We start from the raw sequence: 27,132 nt of genomic DNA, 5'->3' as shown, positions 1-27,132 counted from the left end.
TTAGTGAATTAGCTACACAAAGCGATTTTAGGAAATTCATCCTCTTAGAGAGTAAAATTATGTCGGAACAGTTTGTTGTATGAAAATTCCTTACTATTTGGTCTAGAAGAATGAAATCCTACAAGAAGAATTAGAAGAAATTTTTGAAATTCATCAACCAAATAGGTAAAGTTAGTAAAAATTTATATGAAACTTGGTGACCTCACTACTTTTAACATTACTACTTTTTCAGTGAATCTTTAAATCTGTTGTTTTTTGTTAAGTTCGTTATTTAAACATATGTATATAATACACTCATATTAACATAGTGATGGGTTGTTATTTAACTATCTGTTATTTTATAACAATTATTTAGAAATAACATAACGCAACCGTTACTGCTTTTAAAAAATAACAGATATAAAATAACGACACGCAGAGATCGAGTGTTCGTGAAACGAAGTCGGCGCTCTGCACCGCCACGAAATTCGATGCTGCTCGAAGCAATTCCAAAAAACAACTAGTATGGATGGAAAACCTATTATTTCGACAACCATCGATACAGGCGGCGAGATACAACGGACAACGGAGTGGGGTATGCGCTACGGCGCGGCGCGTCGTGTTGGGCTGACAACAGCTTAAAAATAATAGGATATAAAAGAAGCAGCTTTTTTGAAACAGTTGCGGGCATAACGCCTGGCTGTCGAGATAACAGGAGTGGGAAAGGAGCGCTGCTGCATCGGTCGATTGTCGATGGAGGCTCGCAACGGGTTGGAGAATAACGCATCAGTTGTTTTAGCTATGTTGTTTTTTTACCTGTTACGAGCATAACAGAACGGCGTTCGAGATAATCGGAGGTTTGAAACAGGTTGGAGAATAACGCATCAGTTGTTTTAGATACATATTGTTTTTCAACCTGTTACGAGCATAACGGGCGGAGGTCGAGATATTATGGCGCTGTATGTTTCAATACTTTGTTATTAAGTTTCAATATTTAAGTATTTATTTATTCTGAAAAATTTTCAGAATAATATTTTAAGATTTTTTAAAAATGTATACAGGGTGTTTTGAAAAATCTGGTCATTGATTAATCACGATCCTGCTTAAAGCCCTTGACGTAAAAAGCTGATTTTTGGAAAACGGATTGACTTTAGGGTGTAGAGGTGCGATAAGAAGGGATTTTTCGAAACTCAAATTCTAAGGGGGTGAAACCACCCTCAAATATTAGAATATTTTTTATTTAAAAACTGGTGAGTTTTTCGAAAAAACTCTTAAACACGTATATTTTATTTTGTTGTTTTACATATTTTGAGATTTTTACAAAATATATACAGGGTGTTTCATAAAATATGACCACTGAGTAATCACTATTCTGCTTAAACTGCTTGACGTTTAAAGCTGATTTTTGGTAAACGGATTGACTGTGGGGTGTAGAGGTGCGATAAGGAGGGGTTTCTCGAATCTCAAATTCCAAGAGGGTGAAAACGCCCCTCAAATATTACAATATTTATTATTTAAAAAACGGTTAGTCTTTCGGGAAAACGATTGGACACGCATAATTTATTTTGTTTTTTTACATATTTTGAAATTTTTTAAAAAATAATACAGGGTGTTCCAAAAAGTTGAGTAATTGATTAACCACGATTCTGCTTAAACTGCTCGACGTTTAAAGCATATTTTTGGCAAATGTGAGAAAATTTTATCCAGTTTGTATGTTAATGGAAATTCTTGCTTTGCTTTATCATCACCATTACAAATTAATAATTCGATGCGAACGAAGTCGCGGGTACAACTTAACAAGTATAGCTAGAGACGTGAGAAATATAAAATAAGAGACGCCCCCCGATGCGCAGTGGACATCCCACAAATTTGCTTCAATCAGATTTTTCGTAGCGTAACTGCATCTCTCTTCCGCCGAATGCGTTCTCTCTCTATCGTGTGCGCGACCGGTGCTATCCCCAAGTCTCTTCCTATATTTGTCAAACTGTACATGCTAGTTTAAGTGTAAAATTAATTCGAACTCTAGTGTGTAGTTGGTTTACTTATGAAGAATATACTACACATTTTCTTATATTGCTATTTTTTGACCGCAAATGGTAAAATCATAACGAAGAGCTTCTCGCCCGTCGAGTGAGATGCACCCTGTACACTGCTACGCAATTCAGAATCTACGCGGATCGAGGGGTAGGGCGTAGGTAGATCGGAATTTATAGATATAGACGAGTGGCGGCATTTTGGCTTTTTTATATCGCAATTTGTAAACAGCGCTTATTTGTAAACAACCCCCGTTTTTAGAGAGGTATTTTAGATAACAATCGATATTTAGAAATGTTATGACACCCTGGAAATACTACCACCGAGCACGTCATTGTTGCAACTGCGTTAATACGCCTGGCGGTGACCGCCTCATATTCTTTCAGATATTTAGCAATAAAATAAAGAAACCTGTTATTTTTAAGCTGTTATTTTAAGCTGTTTTTTATAAATAACTATAACAGTTTCAACTGTTATCTAAAAATAACAGTTTTGCCCATCACTATATTAACACTAATCATATTTTTACGTTTTTATTCATCATTTTCAATGCCCCCCCGGTTGCATCTTTGTAAAGGACTGTGATTTTTTTTGCTTATAGCGTGATCTTATTGCATTGGTTTCACTCTTTTTGGTTGGATTGCTTTAGTTATTTGGCGGGTTGGTTAGCGTGATTATTTGGAGGGTGTTAATTCATTGGTTAGTTGGTTATTTGGTAGGGTTGGTTGGTTTTTACTAATTCATATTTGTTTATTAAATTTTTTTATCAGTGTCGAGGTTAGTTGCGTTGGTTAAGTTGGTTATTTGGTGGGGTGGATAGCGTAAATAGCGTTGGTTAGTCCTTATAAAATTCCTATATTTCATAAAGCCGTCAAGTGCGTCACACCAACGACGTCATACCTATTAACGGCATTTTAGTAAGCTACCGTTTAACGGCAGTTTAAGTACAGCCTTTGACTTTTAGGCTATACAAAATTTTTTGACAGGTAGTTTTTTCGGTCAAAAATCTTAAATATTTTTTTTCTCAAAAACGGTTAATGTTAGATATAGAGTGTTTAACATCAATATTCATAGAATTTTACAGAGAATGTAAGTTTGTAATAACAAATAGGGGCGGCCATTTAAAATAAGAAAGTTGTAGTCAACTTCCGGTATTTCCGAAACTGCCGCCATATTGAAAATATTTTTAATCGATAGATCTCGTTGTAAAACAATGATGTGCAAAAAATCTCCGATCTAGATATTGTGGTTCTCTAGAAACTTCTAATGCACGCTCAACCTGGGACACCCTGTATATGGATTATTTTATCAAAGTATCGAAAATCGGTCTGCTTTAAAGGAATTTCAATGCTGTTACGAAAAAATAATCGTATATTTTTTACCGAAATTCAATAAGAAAGCGTGACTGATAATAGAATAATTCTGTCTGATTCGAAATCCTATTTATATATAAAGCCATTAATCGAAAATGGCGCGTGTATATCGCGCGAAATTCGATTAATTTTTATCGTGTAATCGTCGGATTCTCGGCTGGCAAAACCGCCGATAAATATTAAAATCTATTTTTCGACGCCTGTACCGAGCACGGGCTCTGAAATCTTCTCCGAAAGAAACGTAGCCGTGGAATAACGAAATCGGATAATTGAAATAATATCCTGTTCAAACAGAGCAAAAGAATTTAATTTGGCCAGAGACAATAAAAAAACGGTGTTTTTTTTTTCGAAATTTTTTGGGGTTTGGGAATATCCCAGGAATAACGAACGGTAGCATTTTTCTTTTTAAATAAGCTATACAGGGTCCGGCAATAGTGCGTCGGGCATCTGTAGCTCCTAGAATAAAAAACTTGGGAATTTTAGTTTAAGTGTAAACCTCCAGTATGTAGTAAAGCATATGCTTTCAGAAAATATTTTAATCTTCTATAGGGTGGCTCAAAGTGTGAGTGGTCCTGGATGATTTTTAAATGAAACACCCTGTAGTTATTCCATTTTGGTTTTTTCAGATCATTTAAACTTAAGATATGAATAAATATATTTCGATAGTTTCAGAGATATTGTAAATAAATCAAAATATATATTTTTCAGCCTTCTTAAAAAATATATTGTACCAAGAATCTGTTCTGGAAATCAAAATATGAGTATTTAATTTTAGATGGTCTGTTTGTTTTTGCTATAAATATGGTAATCGTAATCATACAGGATGTTCATTATTCAACGCCAAACTTTCTAAAATATAAAATAATCTTTTCTTTGTTTTTAATGGAACACCCTGTATATTATTTTTATTAAATGGAGAGTTTAAAGATGAACATTTTTGTATTTAGAGCTTCAAACCTTTTAACGGTTTCGCAGATACACGCAGTATTATTTCATATGGCGCTTCAATGGTAAAATACGAGAGAAAAAATCATTGGGTGGCTTTGATAAAAATTTACTGTGGAAAATGCCATATGAAATATAAAAACCGCAAATATCTGCGAAATCGTTAAAATTTTGAAATACTCTAAATACAAAAAATGTTCATTTTTAATTCTCCATCTATTGAAAAATAATATACAGGGTGTTCCATTTAAAAACGAAGAAAAATATTTTATATTTTAGAAAGTTTGGCGTGGAATTTTGAACATCCTGTATAATTTAAGATTTTCATATTTATAGCAAAGTAAGTACAGACCATCTAAAGTAAATACTTAGTATAGTTTTGATTTCAGAACAGTTCTTGTATTTCTAATATTTTTTTATAAGAAGGACTGAAAAATATATATTTTTGATTTATTTTTTAATATCTCTGAAACTATCGAAATGTATTTATTCATATCTTAGAGTTATGTAAAGTGATCTGAAAGGAAGCCAAAAATGCAATAATATATAGGGTGTTCCATTAAAAAAAATCATCCAGATCCACTTACACTTTTTTGAGCCACCCTATAGAAGTTAAAATATTTTCCTGAAATACATCCTGGTACATACTTTAGATTTGCACTTAAATATGTACACATACCGCAACAGTCTTGCGGTATGTGTACATATTTTGAGGGGTGAATCGATTTTTTTTCAGTTAAAGAAATACACACAATTTTTGCCTGTTTATGTGAATTATTGGCAATAAATACTATTTTTTACTATAGTATATTGTTTTATCAGGAGTAAAAATGATACTGTTGACAAGCCATAAATAGTACATGTTTACTCCGAATAGGTATGGTGCATTCTCCGCCGGTGCTGGCACCATCGAAGAATATCGTAAACATCTAGTATACCGTGCTGGCAACTGTTACTTTTGGGTCGGCATTTACATGTGTGGAAGTAAATCGCATAGGGATCTTATTAAGTCGGGGTGAGAGAAATGCGACGGTGTGCTGATGCGGCGTTGCCGGTACGCCTTTCCCTATCAAGTAAAGTAAAATAACGATCGCAAACGGCTTATTTTTAAAAAAACTTTTTTTTCAAGAGATAACTAGTTAAAATCATTAGGTTTTTAATGTTTCTGAGCATCTGAAATGGAATTATAAGGATATCGTTAGGGTGTCATTTTTTCATAACGAGAAAACGTCAGTAATCGCGATAATTTAAAAACTCAATTTTTTAACATATAACAGACACTTTAGATATTGAAACTTTTTTTTATTTTTAAGATCGGATATTTTACAATATGTTTACATAAGAAAAAACCGATAAGATTGTTTTTTCCATTCAAAAATTGTAAACAATCCATCCATTTACATTTAGAGCATAGCAATTTTCAGCAATCGTGTAATTTTTGTTATTGATAAATATTTTCACATACTGTCTACAAAAAAAATACAGCAGAGATAATAAAAAAGTTCTTGAAAAAACTACAATCTATTATTTCTAATAGATTTCGAGATATCGATTTTTGAATTCAGAGTTCTAATAGCGCGACCACTATCGAACACCCACTCAATTCCACTTATTTTTACCAAAAATGCAAGTATTTCTAGCTTGCACTTAAAAAAGTTCAAGCTATAGGGAAAATTACAACGACTCGTTAATAAATAAACAAATTAAGTATCACGAGACGTAATTAAATCGTGAAGCTGAACGCATGACGTACACCTTTCCCTAGAACTTGAACCTAAGTACTGAGAGAGGTATTGATTGGGTCGACCGGTCAACTGCGACAAATCTGCTTATCACCTTCCACGTCTCTTAGCGATGTGCACAGTTACTCGGTTTATTTCCTACGTTTGGCAACGTGTTTACTGTCCTCTCTTTGTTCATTACATTATAAACGCATTGTATTCTTCTTACATACGGAAATCTCGACCCAAGACTAACCTTTGCCAGCCCTTAGTATACAGATACACGGGTTTAAATTGCATGTATACGAAAAATTTATTATATAATAATTACTCGTAACGATTTTCTCAAAGAGATCATTTTTAAGTAAAAAAACGGCAAAAATGTATATTTATTCACACAGTAGTGTAATACAGGTACGGAAAAAAGTTTTTACTCTTCAAAGCAGTTAAAAAATATGTAGGTGGCATCTCCTATATCTAGGAACCATATTGGCATCGAAACTAAATTTCTAATATTAAAAAATTTTCGTTAGTTTGTTAGTTAGTTAGAAATTATTTAGAAACATTCGAAATAAAAATGAAAAAGTATTTTATAACATTAATTTATACAAACTTTTTTACTTATTTTTATCTGCAGAAGCTTCCCGAATACAATTTGGACCACCGTGTATTATTATTAGTAATATTTTTACCCGACCGAGATTGGTATTACATTGTGGATCTCCCTTAAAAAGAAACATTGCTTCGCGCTCCAGAAAGCGTGATGTTTCCAACTCGAAAGCCGAAGAAAAATCTCAACTGTCAGAAAAGTCAGAGCCGTTGTCGTTTTTTTTTCTCGTCTTCCCTCTCTCGACTCGAGTAAGCACTAAATTTTATTATTATTTTAATTTCGCGATGCAACCGCGTGGAAAACTCAGATAACTTAAATTACATTTATTCGGGCTGCTTCTCCCTTAAAAAACTGCTTCCGTTCGTCTTCCGCGACTCTGGAGAGTGAGGCTAGAGCCGTCTCTAGATGCTGTGTGCATTTTTAATTCAATTTGGACTCTTTTCAATTATTCCTATGTTACATTTTAGTTCTCGCTCCGCCTTATCTTTTGCCTCGCAAACTTTAATTACTTTGTTTTTAATGGGGCTAGTGCCAACTTAGAGAAAGAACTCTATCGCTCTATTTAAGAGGAGCGGCTGTTTTGTGGGCGGGAGAAATATACAGGGTCCTGCATTATCTGTAGGCCCTAGAAAAAAAACTTAATTATTTTGTTTAAGCGCATAGCTAAAGTACACAAATGCTTCTGTGACCTCAAAAGGCCTCGATTTTCGAAAGAAATCAGAACATGTATATTATTTCGTATATTCTTCATTTTATTGATTTTATGGAAAGCACTGTTCATTGAAATGTTGTATCCTATGTTATAGGGCTTGTTTCTCTCTACAATTTCCTGTCTCACAATGTACCGTTTGTGACCCGGAAGGGTTCATAGTTTCATAGATGTCGATTTTCGAAAGAAATCAGAACATGTATATTATATCGTATATTCTTCATTTTATTGATTTTATGGATAGCACTGTCCATTAAAATGTTGTATCCTATTTTATAGGGCTTGTTTCTCTCTACAATATCCTGTCTCACAATGTACCGTTTGTGTCCAGGACGGGTTCATAGTTTCATAGATGTCGATTTTCGAAAGAAATCAGAACATGTATTATATTTCGTATATTCTTCATTTTATTGATTTTATGGAAAGCACTTTTCATTAAAATGTTGTATCATATGTAATAGGGCTTGTTTCTCTCTACAATTTCCTGTCTCACAATGTACCGTTTGTGACCAGGAAGGGTTCATAGTCTCATAGATGTCGATTTTCGAAAGAAATCAGAACATGTATATTATTTCGTATATTCTTCATTTTATTGATTTTATGGAAAGCACTGTTCATTGAAATGTTGTATCCTATGTTATAGGGCTTGTTTCTCTCTACAATTTCCTGTCTCACAATGTACCGTTTGTGACCAGGAAGGGTTCATAGTTTCATAGATGTCGATTTTCGAAAGAAATCAGAACATGTATATTATTTCGTATATTCTTCATTTTATTGATTTTATGGAAAGCACTGTTCATTGAAACGTTGTATCATATGTTATAGGGCTTGTTTCTCTCTACAATTTCCTGTCTCACAATGTACCGTTTGTGACCAGGAAGGGTTCATAATTTCATAGATGTCGATTTTCGAAAGAAATCAGAACATGTATATTATTTCGTATATTCTTCATTTTATTGATTTTATGGAAAGCACTGTTCATTAAAATATTGTATCCTATGTTATAGGGCTTGTTTCTCTCTACAATTTCCTGTCTCACAATGTACCGTTTGTGACCAGGAAGGGTTCATAGTTTCATAGATGTCAATTTTCGAAAGAAATCAGAACATGTATTTTATTTCGTATATTCTTCATTTTATTGATTTTATGGAAAGCACTGTTCATTGAAATGTTGTATCCTATGTTATAGGGCTTGTTTCTCTCTACAATTTCCTGTCTCAGAATGTACCGTTTGTGACCCGGAAGGGTTCATAGTTTCATAGATGTCAATTTTCGAAAGAAATCAGAACATGTATATTATTTCGTATATTCTTCATTTTATTGATTTTATGGAAAGAACTCTTCAATAAAATGTTGTATCCTATGTTATAGGGCTTGTTTTTCTCTACAATTTCCTGTCTCACAATATACCGTTTGTGACTCGGAAGGGTTCATAGTTTCATAGATGTCAATTTTCGAAAGAAATCAGAACATGTATATTATTTCGTATATTCTTCATTTTATTGATTTTATGGAAAGCACTGTTCATTGAAATGCTGTATCCTATGTTATAGGGCTTCATAATTTCATAGATGTCGATTTTTGAAAGAATCAGAACATGTATAAGCATATTCTCAGTGGAACTAGATATTCGACGATTTTTGGGATGGCTGTAATGGCATAGGGGCAGAGGTTTACGCTATAAAGAAAGCGCTCAGTTGTATACGAGGGAAAATCGTTGATAGATAAATAGGAGATATCGTGATATACTCTGACAGCTTGGACGCTTTAAACAGCATCACCATGCAACCAGTGAGATCGAAAACTGTGAAGGACTACCGAGAAGCATTGTCCTGGCTGCTTCAAGGCGGAGCCACTCTATGCTGGGTAAGCCACAGTAATATGGTGGGTAACCAAGAAGCGGACAGACGCGCCAAAGAGGGAGCCAGGGGAGAGTCCGTGGCAGATGAGCCACCACTTTTGACGATCAGCACACTGAAGGAACTTTGACGATCAACACACTCAAGGCATAGAGCACTTGCTGTCCGGCACTGGAAAACCGACGCTTTAAAGCTTTAGGACATGATTTTTTGTAGGGACTAGAGAAAGTACCAGAAGTCAACATCAGAGAGAGCAGGAACTGAGCTTGAAATGCTTTAACGCAAAGAATGAGAAGAGTTTGGTACAATAATACCGGGGTATCGCAATCCCCAATATCCCAAAGCCTCCGTGTGAGGGATCCAACATGATCCCATACCCCAGCAACCTAACCTAACCTAGCATAGCTAAAGTATGTGCTAATAATTATTTTAGGAAATATTTTAACCTCTACAGGGTGGCTCGAAAAAGTGTCAGTGGATCAGGCTGCTTTTTTGTGTATACCGCACATTCTAGATACGATTCGGAGACATATTGTACATTTTTTGAAAGAAAAAGTTTAAGTTTTATTTGCGTTTGGAGTTGAGAGATTTTTGTAAAATGTAGAGATTTTTAAAAGGAACGGCAAATCATGATGTAACCAATTATAATAAAAATTTGATTATGTTTAAAATTGTTAGGCGATATTCAAAACACGTCTCTAACGTATGTTAAACCCTTGTAAAAAATTTAATGTAGAATTCTAAATTAATTTTTGACCTCTTTTTATATTTATTACTAGTTTTTTTCCAACGACTTCGTCCGCATAAAATTCGATTTTTTTTAATATATAAAGGGTAATATTTATTATAGCACCTAGTGGCAATATTTGAAAGTAGGTACCTATTACATGTGTCTACTTGGAATTGATAGTCCATAACTAAAGATAGTCGTTTGGCACTTTGACAGAGTTTAACCTGACCGTGTGTTATTTTATGGCTCTCCTGGTATTTATGTATTTATTTTTTATAATATCTTTATAAATTATAGCTCATATGTTATTCTGATGCATAAGCTATATTATTGTTAAGTTTCATTAAAATCCATTAAATAGTTTTTGCGCAAAAGAGTATCAAAGATCTATACATTCATACATCCATCCATTTGCATCCATTCATCCAAACAAACTTTCGCGTTCGCGTTTATAATATTTGTAAGGACGTATTTTTCTTTATTGAACCGTTGCTATATCAGCTGCTATATTTACAGGAAACAATGGAAATTCGTTACAAATCTATTTCAGGAATTAGAAAACATTGTCGTTCCATTAAATATTTATGGTCGGCTGTCCTGTCCTGATTAGGGTTGGCGCCTTGCCTAATTCACTCCTGAATTATTCACACAATTAATTGGTTAAATGGATTTTCCCAGAAAGAAAAAACGACAATATTTATGTAGAACGTTTATATAAACCCACTGAAACTGCTGTGAATTTCCTTTCTTATATTTAAATATATTTTATTTTGATAAAAAGATAGTCTCACCACTTTCAAGCATAGAATTTTCACAAAAAATCACATAGGTAAAAAAATCCAAGGTCTAAACAGTATATAGTGGTAAAAAGTTATTTCAATCATTGTTTATCATGAATAAAATTTAATATAATTTAATTTTATCTCTGTCTGGATCTTTCTTGAATACCCAATTAATTGGTTAAATGGATTTTCCCAGAAAGAAAAAACGACAATATTTATGTAGAACGTTTATATAAACCCACTGAAACTGCTGTGAAATTCCTTTCTTATATTTAAATATATTTTATTTTGATAAAAAGATAGTCTCACCACTTTCAAGCATAGAATTTTCACAAAAAATCACATAGGTAAAAAAATCCAAGGTCTAAACAGTATATAGTGGTAAAAAGTTATTTCAATCATTGTTTATCATGAATAAAATTTAATATAATTTAATTTTATCTCTGTCTGGATCTTTCTTGAATACCCTCCAAAAAAATCCGCCCTCATCAAATCCCGAATCTTTTTTCTTCTTACTTTTCCACCCCCAAAAACACTTTACCAGCGATTTCTTTAACAAGGACTCGAAGCCCTTATAGGTCGAGCCTCTTTCGTGACAAAACAGGCGACTTTACAAAATAATTAGCAAGAGCTCGACGTTCCGCTGACACTACACTAATCACGAGTCTCTCTCTCCTTTATCTTTGCAGACTCGAGCGGGAGAAAAATCCCCCCAGAAGGCGAAAAGAGACGCTGGGGGCCAAAGGATACACTTTTGATTAAGACAATCGCGGGTTAGAGCGGCTCTGGATCTCTGTCCGCGTCTTCTTATCTCATCTAGGAGGAATTATTGCCATTCGTCTTTGTCTGTTCGGGAGAGGTTGTCTTTGTATCGTCGCAGATACGCTAATTATGCTTGATAAGGCTTAAGAAACGACGGGGAATCATTTAAACTATGCTGACTGGTGCGATAAATCGTGCTCGTTGAAGCATTATTGATCTAAAGCATAAAATAAGCTTTTTTTTAAGTTTAATCGACATTGAAACAATCGAGGAATATATTAACAAAGTTTCATAGGTACTTAGTACAAAGAACTGCATATTTGCGGGGCTGTCATACCGACAATAAGTGTGTTTTGTCATTTCTTCTTCAGATTGACAAAACCTGCAAATGACTTCGTCCGTCAATACCATCAGCTTTAGATGTCTATTAAGTATACAATGCCATGTTTGTAGACCCACTACAGCTTTGACAGTCTTTCTGTCTTTACTTACAAGATTTAAATGTTAAACATATATCTCTGTCCTGAAGAATTTCTCCGCCATTCTACGGATTTGTTGTCCACCCAACACTGTTTTTTGGCTGTGACTGCTTTGACATTCTTGTGACTATAAAATGGCGTTAGCAGGTTTAGAACCAGGAAATAAAAAAAATATATTTAAAAAATTGCCGTTGTTTCGTCATGTATTCTCATCTTTTTCAAGGCTATTTTCAGCTAAAAGGTTCTTTTAAAAGGTTTTTTATTTCCTGGTCTTAAACCTGCCAACGCCATTTCATATACAGGGTGCAAACCAAAGTGGCTCATTCCTATAACTTTTTTTATATTTTCATATAGAGACGCAAGATTTGGTGTGTAAATAGGATTAGGATAAATTAGGATTGATTGACACATTTAATTGTTTTTGGCCACTTCCTGTTTCACCGGAAATTACTACAACTTTTGATTTTTAAATGACATCCTCGGTATTTTTTTACATTATTCGACAGAAAATGTCACTCTGAATAGAATGACATATCATACGTCAACTTTTGACATTTTCGCATATGGTTTATTTGTAATGTATTTGTAAATATGCTAATGAGTCACACTTCTTTCATTTAAAAAAATTGAATTATGATTAAAAATATGATTTGGGAATCTTTTAACCGGCCAAGATAAAACACGAAAAACATTATACGATCAAATGTATTTTTTCAACAATCCTTGATTAAAAATTAGTGTTTTTAATACAGTCATGGCACCCTTTATTGAACTTTAAAAATCGATTTTTTTAAGCGAAAATGTCAAAAGTTGGCATATAATATGTCATTCTATTTAGAGTGTAATTTTCTATCGAATAAAGTAAAAATATACCGATGGTGCCATTTAAAAATCAAAAATTGTAGCCATTTCCGGTGAAACAGAAAATGAAACAATTGAATACGTCAATCAATCATAATTTATGTCATATACTAACATATCAAATCTCGTTTTTTTAAATTAATATAATAATATATTAATTTTCATACTATCATCGGTAGAGGTAATATTAATACTAATAATACTGTTCGTTTTCAAATTGTCACCCTCAGCACAAAATCTCGTTTTTTTATCCGATAATATAAAAAGCTATATGGGTGAGCCACTTTTTAGACGCACCCGGTATAAGGACGCAAATCTACCACATTATTCTTGTGACTGCTTTTGGCAGAGCCACATAATGGTTCTGGGCCTATGAATGGCATTGATGAGCCTTGTTTGGACATTTATTTTACCTTATCATTACCCTTGAGACCCCAGTGCACTGGTATCCAGGCTAATGTAACACTACTACGCTCACCCAATATGTTTAGAGCATTCACAGCGGCCTTACGACCAAAAAAAATCCAAAAGTTTCCTTGATTTAACTAAGAACAATAGCCGTACTTACGGGGTTTTTAACAGGACAGTGTCTCCTCAATGAACTTCAGTAGATTGACGCTAAGAAACAACGATGAATGCAGATTCTGTGGGGAAAATGAGAAAACACCAGAACACCTCATCACTGAGTGCACCGACCGTAAACTTCTACATTCTACATGCACAAAATCTCACGCTAATCTGTAAAACTTACTTTAATTAGAAGAGTTTTTGAATTGGTAGTATACAAAATTTATTTCCATATTTTACCTTAAATTTTAACTCAAAGTGTCTCTATATAATTACGAAACGATTCACCTAAATTGACTTGTAACTTAATTTAATAATTTCCTTTAATATATTTCCCCTCAAAGTCTCTTCTCGTCAATATAAGCCGCTGTGTTATCTCAAACCGAATTTTCCGAAGCTTTTCCGCTTTAAGTAACTTCAACATGACGCAACTAAAGCGCTTATTTATTATAATATTATTCAAATGGAGAGATAACACTGACAAACCTCATTATGTAGATTTACCTTTAAGGAAAATGTATTCGTACACAAATAAATTATGTAAATAAACTTAAGGGATTGGCTTGAGAATAACAAAGTATTTGTGTGGAAGAACTTGGAACGTTTTTTGTTACATATATATTATCATAGGCGCTTATTTTTATAATTTTGTAGATTCTCCTTTCAGTGGCAAAAAACAGAATTCTTTTCAAGAAATGAAGCTGCTACAAAGGTATATATATATAGGGTGTCCCAGGCTGAGCGCGCATTAGAAGTTTCTAGAACTACAATATCTAGATCGGAGATTTTTTGCACATCACTATCTCACAACGAGATCTATCGATTAAAAATAATTTCAATATGGTGGGGGTTTCCGGAAATACCGGAAGTTGATAGCAACTTTCTTATTTTAAATGGGTACCCCCATTTTTTATTACATACTTCTCTGCAAAATTTTATGAATTTTGATATCAAACACTCTATATCTAAGATTAACCGTTTTTGAGAAACTACTGGTTAAAAAACAAAAGTACATACCCTTTAAAACTATATGTAAACATAAACTGTAAACATACCCTTTAAAACTAAATCTTAAATAACTTAAAAATGATTTGCTTTAGGTATAGGACAATGTATAATCAAAAAGAGTAACGAATTAAAAAATCTTTTCACTGGTGAAATAAAAAAAGTGGGTTTTCTTTTGAAAAAAATGATTTATGATGATTTTTTTAACGCTCAATTCCAAACAATTTAAATTTTGAAATAGTTTGCCACATGTCTTCACTTTATGCTGCAGTGGCTGTTGGAATCACTAAATTTATCGTTTAGGCTATACCGATTTTTTTGACAGGTAGTTTTTTTCCTCCAAAAATTTTAAATATTTTTTTTTCTCGAAAACTGTTAATATTAGGTATAGAGTGTTTAATATCAAAATTCATAAAATTTTACAGACAATTTAACTATGTATTAAAAAATGGGGTTACGCATTTAAAATAAGGAAGTTGTATTTCCGGAAGTGCCGCTATATGGAAAATATTTTTAATCGATAGATCTCGTTGTGAAACAATATTGTGCAAAAAATCTCCGATCTAGATATTGTAGTTCTCTAATGCACGCTCAGCCTGGGACACTCTGTATATACTATGTAAAATAGGTATTAGCAAATAAATCGTAATATCGATACTTCAGCCCTATAGAACATTCCTAGCAAAACAAAGAGTTTGAACGCTGAGCTGAATTGGTCATTATGTCACTGACCTTTCGGCAGTTTTCGCTAAAAGTCGGGCTCTCCATTAAAAGTCCTTTTCCGAGCATGTTTTGTTCGAATAAATTCCATCGTTCCGAATCAAATGTTGTTTTAGCACAGTGAACTTCATACACGCTGCTAGAATCGATTAGATAAAAGTCGTCGAGGTGGTATTTGCGAACTACCCAAACCAGAGGCGTACGATTTACCTATATTTTAGAATACATAAGTTAAGAGACCTCCGATCTCTTTAATTTAATTATATGCATATATTTCTAGAGAACTGTTTATTTGTATTTTATTCTATAAAAATATTGGGTGATTCACGGTGATGATTTTTTGTAAAAATTTGGATTTTTACAAAAAGGCACCTGCTCCATCTATAGAGGTATTTGTAGCGTTGTAGCATCATTTGAAAAGCGGTAGCTTCTTTGTTAGTTTAAATGGAACAACCCGAATATTATTACAATTTTGGAAAATGCTTTCATATAACATATTAGTGATCGGAATACCGGTTCCACATGAGTCGCGTTTCAATAGTGACCGTTCCAGAAAAATACCGCGACTTTGTAATCGAAGTTCCGGCTTCCAAAATGTCGCCTATGCAGTATTTCTGGTGGCTGCATTAGTACCTACCTACTCCCAACCAGCGTTGTCAGGTTCTTACAATTGTACCAGCTCTGTTAACATTTTGCTGAGATTTAAGGAGTTTTTTACCACTTTTTTTTTCACAAACTGCAAATTTTAAAAATAAAACTTTCCTATAATATAAATTGTATTTTTAAATTTATTATAAGAAATGCCATTATCTCCATCTCGTGTAAATTCATAAACGAAATAAAGCACGAATAGATTGACTCAAAATATGTACATGCATTTATTGGTAATTCAATACTTTTTATTCGCCATCTATTTTATTTTTTCAATGATATTTAGATTTTTGGATTATTCTTATTATCCACCTTATAACCGCTTAAGAAAATACTTTTGTAAGATAATTACATTTTTATTTTGTTCTTAAAATATGTATGCTTTAGTAAAATTTTAGCTTAAACAATAAAAAAATAACATAATTAGAATCATTATTCAAGATACCTACATATGCTAAAAATTTATGAGACAGCTGGAGAGCCCCTAGGGTAAGCTCTCCAACAGTCGCGCGACGCTAAGTAGTTACCAGTTCCAGTTACTACTGTTCGCGACAAACAAAACCACGACTATAGGAACGCGACTGCTGGAACGAAATAGGTCGCGGGCGAAATCGCGCTACTTAGTCACCAGTTCCAGTTCCAATTACTACTGTTCGCGACAGACAAAGCCACGACTCTAGGAGCACCCCCACGGCTGGGGCGAAATACGTCGCTATGCGGTTACTGCTGTTCGAGTCAACTTCAAGAGCGATTATAAATAACTTATTCGCAAATTATAAATAATTTATAATTTCGTCGTTATTATGATCGTCGTTCTTCAGTAACAGGTTCCTGATTCGATGTGGAGCGCCGACACGCTGTTATAAAAATACCGCTCCAAAATCGCTTTACTCAAATACCGATACATCACTATAATATATACTTATCTCTAATAGTTTCCGAGATAAAAATCTCAAAAATTGTTAGAGATAGGGATAGGTTAGTATTATAGAAATGAAAGTAGTTAGAAAAGTGTAGTAATATACCAGTTGTTCCATTTAAAATAACAAATATTCTAACACTATACCCCTAAAAAAATTAAACAGATGAAGCAGGTGCTTCTATGCAAAAACTCAAATTTTCGAAGAAAATCCTATCACCGGTTCTCCATAAACGTCTAACGTACCATGGCCGTGAATCACCCTGTATACTGTTATTAAACGTATCTCTATTTCTCGCTCTATCTATATTCTCTAAAACCATCTTACCTTTTTGCCATCCAATTCGTGTGATCCCTGGGCTAATACCTTATCCACGCTGGATGGATCGCTGAACGTGATAAATCCAAATCCCCTAAAAGCAGACAGAAAACATAAAAATTTACAGGGCTCTATTTTATCGGCCGAAATGAAGATATCTACTGCGAGCGAGCGGGTGAGCCGACTATCATTTTTTAAACAGTCGGCTAGGGTGCCAGAGAGATAAAAACTATAAATATAACTCGTGAGGTAGGTTATTTTTGAGGAGGGTGAATTACGTCAATTGTTTTATTAAGGTAATGATATTTTCTCATAAATGTGCACCTTGTTTCTTTCAAGAATTGTGTTGAAATTCATGTGGGTAATATGGAATTATTATAAAAACTACATTTTTAGAGTTTTTGTTCATTAAATATTAGTAGTATACTTGAGTCTCCTTAAGTCAAGTGACATACAAACTGCAACAATATAAAAATGAGGGAAAACTTAAAAAAAATAAAAAACATAATTTGGTGCTTAAATTGGGACAAAGTTGCCTACTAGTGACTTCATTGGTAATTCGTTTGTACGTTTAGTAAACTTATCTTTTTCATTTTTTGGAAATTTGGCGGAAAACTGAAATTTCCGACTTTTGTTTTTATTTAAGTTTACTTTGACAGAAAAAGTCTACAGATACATATTCAAAGAATAGTATATTGTTTTATTAGGAGTAAAAATGACACTTTTTGCGGCAAAGCTGTACGTTTGACATAGAGCCCAGGCACAAAGTCATTTTTACTCCGAATAGAACATGTTATTTTATTTCAAAGGCCACAAATAATTCCAAGCGTTCCAAATAATATAAAAATATTTAAAAGTCATACCTTGTAATTATATATCGAGAAACTGTGGTTACGCTCGTTGAATCTGACACTTAATGTCAGTTTAATAATATATTTTCGTACTTTTATGCTTAGGCGTAAAAAAAATTAAATGACTTTTTTATATTGTCAATCACATCGCAAAAATTAATATTTGTGTGACGTTTAAAAAAAAATAATTATTAATTCTTCGTTAGCTTCGTTCTTTGATAACGTGAAAAATTACTTAGGATGTTTCGTTTTTCTGGAACCATCATCAAATTTATTTTTTTAAATACGGATATGTGTTCCTATTTCAATTTTGAGACTTTTATGGCCTCCCATATAAAATTATGTAGCACACTACTTGCCCAAGAAATGTACCGTATTATCGAAAAAAAAAACGGCGTCCAGTTGGCTTGGAAATGAACATCGATGACATTCCCCATATTTTTACATATAAAATGACAGTGATATTCATTTCGTAGCCATCGCTGACGCCGTTTTGTTTTCGATCATATGGTATAATGAATTGGTAACTACACTAACCGTACTTTCTTACAGGATATAATGTGTTGGAAAGAGAGGGTATAAAGGTCACTTTCGTTATGTGCATGTGAGAAACAAGCAACATTTTACACCATTGCATTTTGAAAGCTATAAGGTTCTAAAAAATGAAATAAAAAATTCAAGTCTTTATTCAAAAAATAAAATTGATGAGGTTTCATAAAATAGAAAAGTCTTTAGTGATTTTTGACGCCACCAAGGGATAAAGCTAAGTAAGTTTCATTCAGAATTGCCTCAGTTTAAGCCACCAAGTATTTCTTACCGTTTCCGAAATCCCAATTTGAAACACCCTGTACATGAATAATATAATTATTCATGTACAGTACAGGTACAGGTACAATCATTCATTAATACACCCTGAACTTTAAAGAAAATAAACTACCTAACATGTTATATCCCTACAAATGTCTACTTATTTTATATTTACTTGATATAATTTAAACTAAAAATGTTCTAAATTCATCTAACAGTTCCACAGAAAAAAATAATTTCTAAATATACATTACAAAATTTATTTTTTATACATAGTCTAACTAAAATTTACCAATTGATCGACTGCATTATTCTATGCCTCGGGAATAAATATCAATACAGGACACAGTTAACAAGTGTTAAAATCTACTAAAAATGGATGGTTAGTGAAAAGGAACTAAGATAGAGAGTCTACTGTTCATCTACACCCGGCCAATGAAGAATGAATTGCAGATATCTTCTTAAAAATTAAGTCTCGTATTTGGAAGGTTGAAGTTGATCAAGAAATATTTTATGTTACTTTGAATGCGGTAGACAATGATTCAGTTTATCAAGTGTGAACTAATCTAAATACTAGAACTACTAAACTTATATACTAGAGCCGAGCATTCACCCGTGAAGAAGTTGGGTGCAGTCAAGCATGAGGTTGTCCACTGAGAATGACTGGTTGTCCACGTTTTATGAAGTGGTTGCCTTGTTGTTCAAATTTCCATACTTGGATTGCTAAAGATTTTATTATTGCTAGATATAAATACCTCTTTAAATTTGCGCTTTTTCCAATGGAGTTCTTTGCTGACAATGTGGAAATTTATAACAAAATAGCAACCACTCGTAAAACGCTCCAGTGCAGGTATTCTCAGTGGAGTACCTCATGCTGGGGTAAAATCGGCTCAGTAGTTTTAGGATTTGGATTAGTTGATACATAATAACGATCAGAGTGGAAGTTATCAATGGAAATCCGAAATTCTTTTAGTTTTAAGAAATATTTTTATAATCTATACCTTTTGATTTTTAAATGGTATCCTGGGTACTTTTTTTCTTTATGCTTATTATATGACAAATTTTGGCATTTTTCTTAAAAAAATAGTATTTTAAATTTCATAGAGTGCAATGATTGTGTTCATAACGATAATTTGTCTTGAAATACCTTGAAATAAGTATGTGGGACCAAATTTTTCGTTAAAAAATGCTTTTTCCAAATATGCAATTGAGCTACCCTCGTTCCATTTGAAAAACAAAATGAGTTATGATTTGGGCATGTTTTAAACGGCCAGGAAAAGTCAGGGAAAACATTAGACGATGAAATAATTTTTTTCAGGACTCCTTGATTAAAAATTAGTGATTTTAACACAGCCTGGATACCATTTAAAAATTAAAATCTAATAACATAATTAAAAAAAATAATAACATCAATCAATCCCTGATCGATGTCATATACCAAATCTCGTTTTTTGATCTAAAAAAATTATAAGAATGAGCCACTTTTGATAAACACCCAGTATATATTATAACAAAAATACCATAACATTAACCTAGTTGTCAAGGAAACAAAAAAGCTTTTTTGGATGTTATACTTCTATAAAGAGTGCCAAAAAATAGTATACCAAATTTCAGTGAGTCACTACTCGCTGACGAGTATTTTGACACGCATCAGAAGATGGCTACGCAAGGCGTTTTCTTTCATGAGCTTTTCTGTGACTGAAAAGCCCGATACGTGATGTTACCTCTCTTCCGCACTCCAGACAAAAATCTCATTGCTTTGTTGCCTCTTTACTTTTTGATTGTTGCTATTAACTATTTTAGTTAACAATTCTTCTCCATTACGTTCCATTGTGCGCTGCTTCTTCCCACTCATTCTGCATGTTAATCCTCTTTAATGTTTCGTGAAAAATGTCCTTGTACCTTTTGAGTTAACCGCCTGGGTTCTTCTTACCGTCTACAAGCTCACCGGAAAGCAGAGATTTTGGTAGGCTGTTTCTTGCATTCTGCATACGTGACCAGCCCATCTTAAACGGGATTTTGTAATCATAACATAAAAGCAGTTAGCTTTTTCAAGAACCGATGCGTTTGAGACATGGTGGAACTAATTCTTAAGGGTTGTCTAAGCTGTCTCTGTTGCAACTTGTTTAATGCGTTCATGTGTCGGAGGTAGGGCACCCAGGTTCACCATCCTTCCATTTAACATGGGGGGGGGGGGATTATTATTGCTCGGCACACTGCAAGTTTCGTTTTTCTGCTCAAATCATGATTGTAGAAAACCCTGTCTTTCAATTTCCAAAATGTTCTTGAGGCCCTGCTAATCCTGTGCTGAATTTGATATTGGCCTTTTCCTAAATCAAACTCCCCAGGTAATTGAATTCCGCTACATATTCCAATAGTTTTTCTCTGATTTTTATAGCATTGTTGTGATCTTCCGGGGGAGTGTACAAGCCAGCTTAAGGCCCACAGCCTCATATGCCCAGGTATATGTATTCAACATTTTATGTAACTGCTGTAACATTTTTGCAACTAGAGCGCAGTCATCAGCATAATGAAGTTATTCTACACATAAGAATAAAACAAAAATTTCCTAGTCGATTTTAGTATTGGCGAAATCGTTAGATGTAAGAAAATTTTGGATAAGTAATTAATGAAAATTTTAACGGATCTCAAAACAATTAACAATATAGTTACATACCAGACATATGACCTATCAAATTGAGATAATGATAACAAGATGTTACAAGTGAGAACTGTAAGAGCTGTAAATACTATCAGAGGCTGTAATTTTCTCAGGAAGCATTTTAGGGCATATGTCCATGAATGCTTTCTTTTATTTTTATTTGTAGAATCGGCCACTGAAGTTTTTTACACTATTTTTTGTCACCCTGTATACAACAGATACACACATTATACACCGATGTTCCCTCTCATATAAAAAAAATAAAAATAAACGTAAAATAAAAAAAAAATACGTAAATTTGAAGAATTAGTATTAAACCAAAAAAAAAGTGACGTAACCTCCAATTTGAAATTCTAAAACTGGTTTTTTATATCAACTCCAACCCGTCCAAACCGAGCAGAGTGTTTTACATCTAGCACAAACACACACTGAGTCCTCGGTGGTGACCTTGTGGTGAAACGTACCTGGGTGTGCACACCAGGCCTGGTCCGCCGTCTTGCACGCCCGCAGAGTAACCGGCGCAGGCGACGCCGCTGAAAGAGACCAACTCACTGTTCACAACAACCCCCTCATTCGTTTATTAACGAGATATATCACATGTGCGCAACTACTATGGATCAAGATCAAGGTCTAATCTAATATCTGTGTGGGTGTCACTACTAAGCGAGCTACTCTAAACGGGCTGAGAGCGGGTGGGTGGTAGGTGGTAGTTTGGGTGGTGGGTTTAGGTGGAAAGGTAAAGGCTCAGTATAAATTTTCATCTCTTTTTTTGTTCGTCAGGTAGTTTACAAATGTTTTCCAAAGATATGTAGAGGTATAAGTCTACCGCGACACAGAAAGCGACTAAGGCTGTTTTAAACACACTTGTTTTTTTACAGTGGAGTATACCAACATGCGTATTGTAGAACTCGCGTTAAGGTGCGTATTTGCGCGACCAATTCAAACTACTTATTTTCAATGAAAGTCCTCACAGTAGCTGTAGTATGTTCGCCCGTATACTTGTTTACATTTGCGATATGAAACAACTCTGACTACTACTAACTGCTACTAACCAACAATTTGTTTTATGTGATCTGTGGTCTCCTTTCTTTTAAATGTTGATTTATTTTTAAATTGATGTTAATCATTAGGCAACCAGTAAACTCACAGAATATGTATTTCTTTTGCATAACCAAAATTGTAACTCTAAATTTTACATAACCAAATTGCCATTCAAAATCGTTGTCTTTTTTAGACAGATGTCACTTGTCTTGTCATTATTCAATTCATTATTCGAATTCTCAGATTGTTGTTAACAAAAGTTTCATCTTAAAATAAAATTTAAATCAATCACAATTATTTATCTCCATCATTTACCGCATTAATAGTACAGAAATTATAGCTCAATTACAAATTATTCAATATTTATAGTGATTTACAGTAATTTTATTAAATTATACGAATATTCTCGTTGATTATTGGTTTGAAATAAATATGACAGTGTCCTCCTATAAAAATGCGAGTTACTAACTCTAAATTCTAATTCTGAGCTGGCAAATAAGCTGGATACTTTACCCAGACCGGTATTCAGAAGCTACAAACTTGTCGATGAAATTATGCATGAAAATTTACTATGCATTAAGGTTCGTACAGTATCAAGTTTATTATAGTGATTTTCTTAGCCACGTATAGCACAGATCGTTACCCAGTGTTGCCACAAGCTTATTTTTCATCGGAGTAGATTATCACAAGATAGCGGGGTTAAATTGTTTTACAAAAAGGTAGATCTACCCCGAATGGGGTAGCTGTGGCAACATTGCCGCTATCAGTTTTCCTCTCGCTAGCTCGCGTGTCACGGCTGTCTCGCGGCCGTCATTCAAGCCTGTGTGTTACGGCATCGTAGGGAAACCCTAATTGATTTAGTACGTGGGTGGAAATATTTATGGAATCAGCAAGAACCGAATGATCACTATCGCAATTTACAAAGGTCCTTGTAGAAAGAAGCATCTTCCAAAAGATGCCAAAGATCACCAAATTTATTTCCTTTTTTAATATTACATTTATACATTTCTTCTTCTTTTGCAAATGATCCGCCATCATCAGAAGGTTTTTTGTAGAAAAAATAAATCCCAAACTGACACAACATAAACTTCTTTCGCGTCTGTCGCTTAGGAAGCACCAAACGCCACACGCTTTTGGTGGGGCCACTCGTATATATTAGTGATATTTTGTTTCTAATAATAACGCTTCATAAAAGCTTTAGTCGCTTCTGTGTGGCCGTAGACTAAGTAATGAAAGGCTAGAAAAAAAAATGATGTAAAACTATATAGAGCTCAGGATATATACATACTGGAGTGACTTGGCTAGTCATTTGAAGTCAGTTTTGTCTCAGTCTATTGTTGGTTAACTTGATATAGTCATATTTTAGAATGGGTTAATCAGTAGATTATTAAAATATAGATAAAAAAATGTATTGCTTAGGCATCTGCAAAAGGTTAGTAATATTTGGTTATCGTCTTTTTGATTCAAATACATCATAAGTAAAAATTACAACAAACAAAAATAATTGAGTTACTGGTGATTACATGAAGTCAAATTCAACTTCATGTCATCTTAACAAGAACAGCAACAATTTTTAATAGACCTGGTAAAAATTAAAATGTTTTTGAATTATTAGGATATTTTAAATATATTTTTATTTTTTTACTCTTTGTTTTTTAGTCGTACATTTAAAGGACGTTTTGCCTCTCCAAAGTACCACACACTCCATTCACAAAGTACCTGGAAGCACTCTTTCTCTTGTTTCCACGTGTCCGGTTTTGTTTTGTTCAATCAGCTTCTTAGAATAGAGAGAAGTTTCAAAACCCGCGTACTTTTTATGGAAATTCAGATTTTCAAAGAAATGCACAACAATATGTGCATCATGATTTTGCATATTATGCAAATTTTTCTATAAAATCTTTGTAAGACCTGTCAAAAGAATATACAACGGAGAAAAATCAAAGATATTCCTTGATTTAATTAAGAACAATCTTTGGATGATCACGGATCTTTTAATAGGAGACTGTCTCAATGAATGCCTCAGTAAATTGAAGCTAAGGAACAACGGCGATTGCAGATTCTGTAGGGAAAATGGTAAAACACCAGATCACCTCACCACTGAGTGCACCGAAACGACAACCACTCTCGACCGTGCCATAAACTTTGGTACGACTGATATCGGAGATGGCGAACTAGCCTGTGTAAAAGCGCCTCAAATACTGACTTTTAATAAATAATAACAATAATAACTTAATTGCCTTAGAGGATTACAGGATCCCAATTATCAGACAATTATAAATAGTAAAGAAACACATAGTAAATAGTTTAAACAAAGAAAAATTCGCTAGATCTACAAGACCTCTCAAACAATATTTTTTTTTTGTTTTGTGTAGTAGAAAATAGCAGATAACGCGTCTTGAATATTCTTACCATCGGCATTCACCCTCAGACAAACTAACAACAATTTGGCACCAGAACTGTAGGCGATCTAAGACCGTCTTCTGACGGAATTCTAGTCTTGTGCGGCTTAAAACGCAATTATAAGTTTGCGGCGATCGATTCGGATGCGGGCGGAAGGGAAAAGCTCTTCTCGCGCGCGCCATTTAAATTATTGCACTCTTAGGAAAAGCACTGATTAACTTTTCTAAAATTAAATTTCTCCAAGGCTCGTTCCTTAATCGCGAATTATCCCACTTTTTACCATTCCTTGCCCGATAATAATCTTTTCTTGGCTTTGATCCGATGGCTTTATTGCGGATTTTGTATTAATTTTGGCAGTTAAAAGGAAACTTTTCTTCAACAATCGGCATCAATAAAAGATTAAATGGTTTTAAAGCTCTGGTAAATAATTCAAATTGCACGTTATAAATAATACTAAAATTTTTTAATAAAATTTATTTTATACAGGGTGATTCCCGGCCATCGCAAGTTAGACCTTTATAAAGGCACCTGCTCCATCTGTCTAAATAATTTTCAGCATTGCAGTGTTGCCGAACAACTTCATACTAAAAGTGGCAGAATCTTTGTTATTTTAAGCGGAATACCTAGTATCTTATTACATTTTTCGAAACTACTTTCATATCTGATAACTTTTCTATTATACAAACTTAAACCAATCTCTAATAGTTTTTGAAATAAAAAAAAAATATTTGTAAAATTGACAAAAACATGTTATTGAATAAGCATAAATCGTAAATTCGGCATATTGAAAGCTAAAATTGGGTTTATAGGTTAAGGAAAATCGACATATTCGATCTGTGTAAATCAACTTATTCGATATTAAACAGAACGGTCAGAAAAAAAATATTATTTCCGATTGTTATAAAATCGTTCAAATTATTGTTATTTTAAACTCAAGCCTATGTATATTATTTAAAAAATAGAAACCCAAGTAAAATTGCTTCTCAACCATATATCATGTTTCTATATCACCTTCTGATTTCTTCAGTAAAGCCGTTTAAAAGAAAATAATTCTATAACAATTGTTTCGTTTAAAGAAAATCATTCCATGACAAATATTCAAACTTTATAAGTATCAGAGTTTAGGTGCTAAATTCCTAAAACTGTCATGGTAACGAAATTCTTGAAATGAAACTAGGTATAGGAACATGATTATATATCGCTGAAAAGAAATTTTATTAGTCTTTTGATTTTTTAAATAATATACATAGGGTTAAATTTAAAATACCAAAAGCAATTTTATAACAAAGGGAAATAAATAATATTTTTACTCTACCTGTGCAATATCCAGTCAGTTTATTTAGACAGATCGAATATATGTATTGGCTTTCGTTAACTTACAACCGAAATTTCAACTTTAAAAATATGTAATTCATGATTTTACCAATACTTATTCAAGATCATGTTTTTGTCAATTTTACACATGCTTTATTTTTTATCTCAAAATTACTATTAAAGACAGTACAATAGTATAATAGAAAAATTATGAGATATGAAAGTAGAATTAAAACATGTCATTAACTTTAAAACAAGTCACATACTGGGTGTTCCATTTAAAATAAGAATGATGCTACTACTTTTCAAATTATGCGTCAACAATGAAACGCAGAAAATATTTTAGAAAGATAGAGCAGAAGCAATTTTTATAAAAATTCTATAACCAGTTCTCCATAAACGTCTAACGTGCCATCACCTTGAATCACCCTTTATATTCCACAATTGAATCCATTCGGAGGTAGTAAATCGAGAAGGATATTGTGTCAGAACTTAAATTAACAATGAAATTCTTGCGAATTCCAGAAAAAGAATATAAGATAGATCTCGGTCAAAAAACAAAAACAAATATATAACTATCATCATCATTTCCAGCTCATTTAACCATTTCCAATTATGGTATAATCTCCTTTACATATTCACATAATCTCCTCTTTGTAATTGGGTTCCTTGTTGTCTATTGTTGGCTACGTGGGTCCAAGTTATCGCTGTAATTTCCTAAAATCCTAGTCCCATCTCAGGTTTGGTCTTCTTCTAGGTCCCTTAATTCCTCGTGGGCACCATGCTGTAATTTTTGTGGTCCATCTGTTGCTCGTCCTTCTTGCCAGATGTCCTGCCCATTACTACTTGAGGGATTTGATTCTGTTGATGACATATACGACCTAGGCCTTTTGTCTTATTTTTTATAGCCTTTTGTCTATGCTTTTATAGCCTTTCTTTGTTTTTCGACTTGCAGTTTACTTATAATGTCGGTTTTGTAGGTTTAAATAACTGTATGTCAAATATAGAAAACCATACTAACCATATTTTTTT

General features: G+C 33.5%; 1 protein-coding gene across 1 annotated transcript in view; it reads right to left on the bottom strand.

Moving 5' to 3' along the window:
- The window catches only part of LOC115880128, a gene marked incomplete at its 5' end in the record, with an annotated part of 106,837 nt that extends 84,959 nt beyond the window's left edge, over nucleotides 1–21,878 (bottom strand). Inside the window, 2 exons of the mRNA XM_030897258.1 lie at nucleotides 17,035–17,119; nucleotides 21,810–21,878. Coding sequence (XP_030753118.1) covers nucleotides 17,035–17,119; nucleotides 21,810–21,878 — 154 coding nt within the window. The remainder of the gene's footprint in view (nucleotides 1–17,034; nucleotides 17,120–21,809) is intronic.
- Nucleotides 21,879–27,132: the final 5,254 nt, after the last annotated feature.

Source organism: Sitophilus oryzae, unplaced genomic scaffold (genome assembly GCF_002938485.1).
Source record: "Sitophilus oryzae breed Bouriz unplaced genomic scaffold, Soryzae_2.0 scaffold_1615_pilon_pilon, whole genome shotgun sequence".
Classification (NCBI taxonomy): Eukaryota; Metazoa; Arthropoda; class Insecta; order Coleoptera; family Curculionidae; genus Sitophilus; species Sitophilus oryzae.
This window is presented reverse-complemented; position numbering and strand designations above follow the sequence as displayed.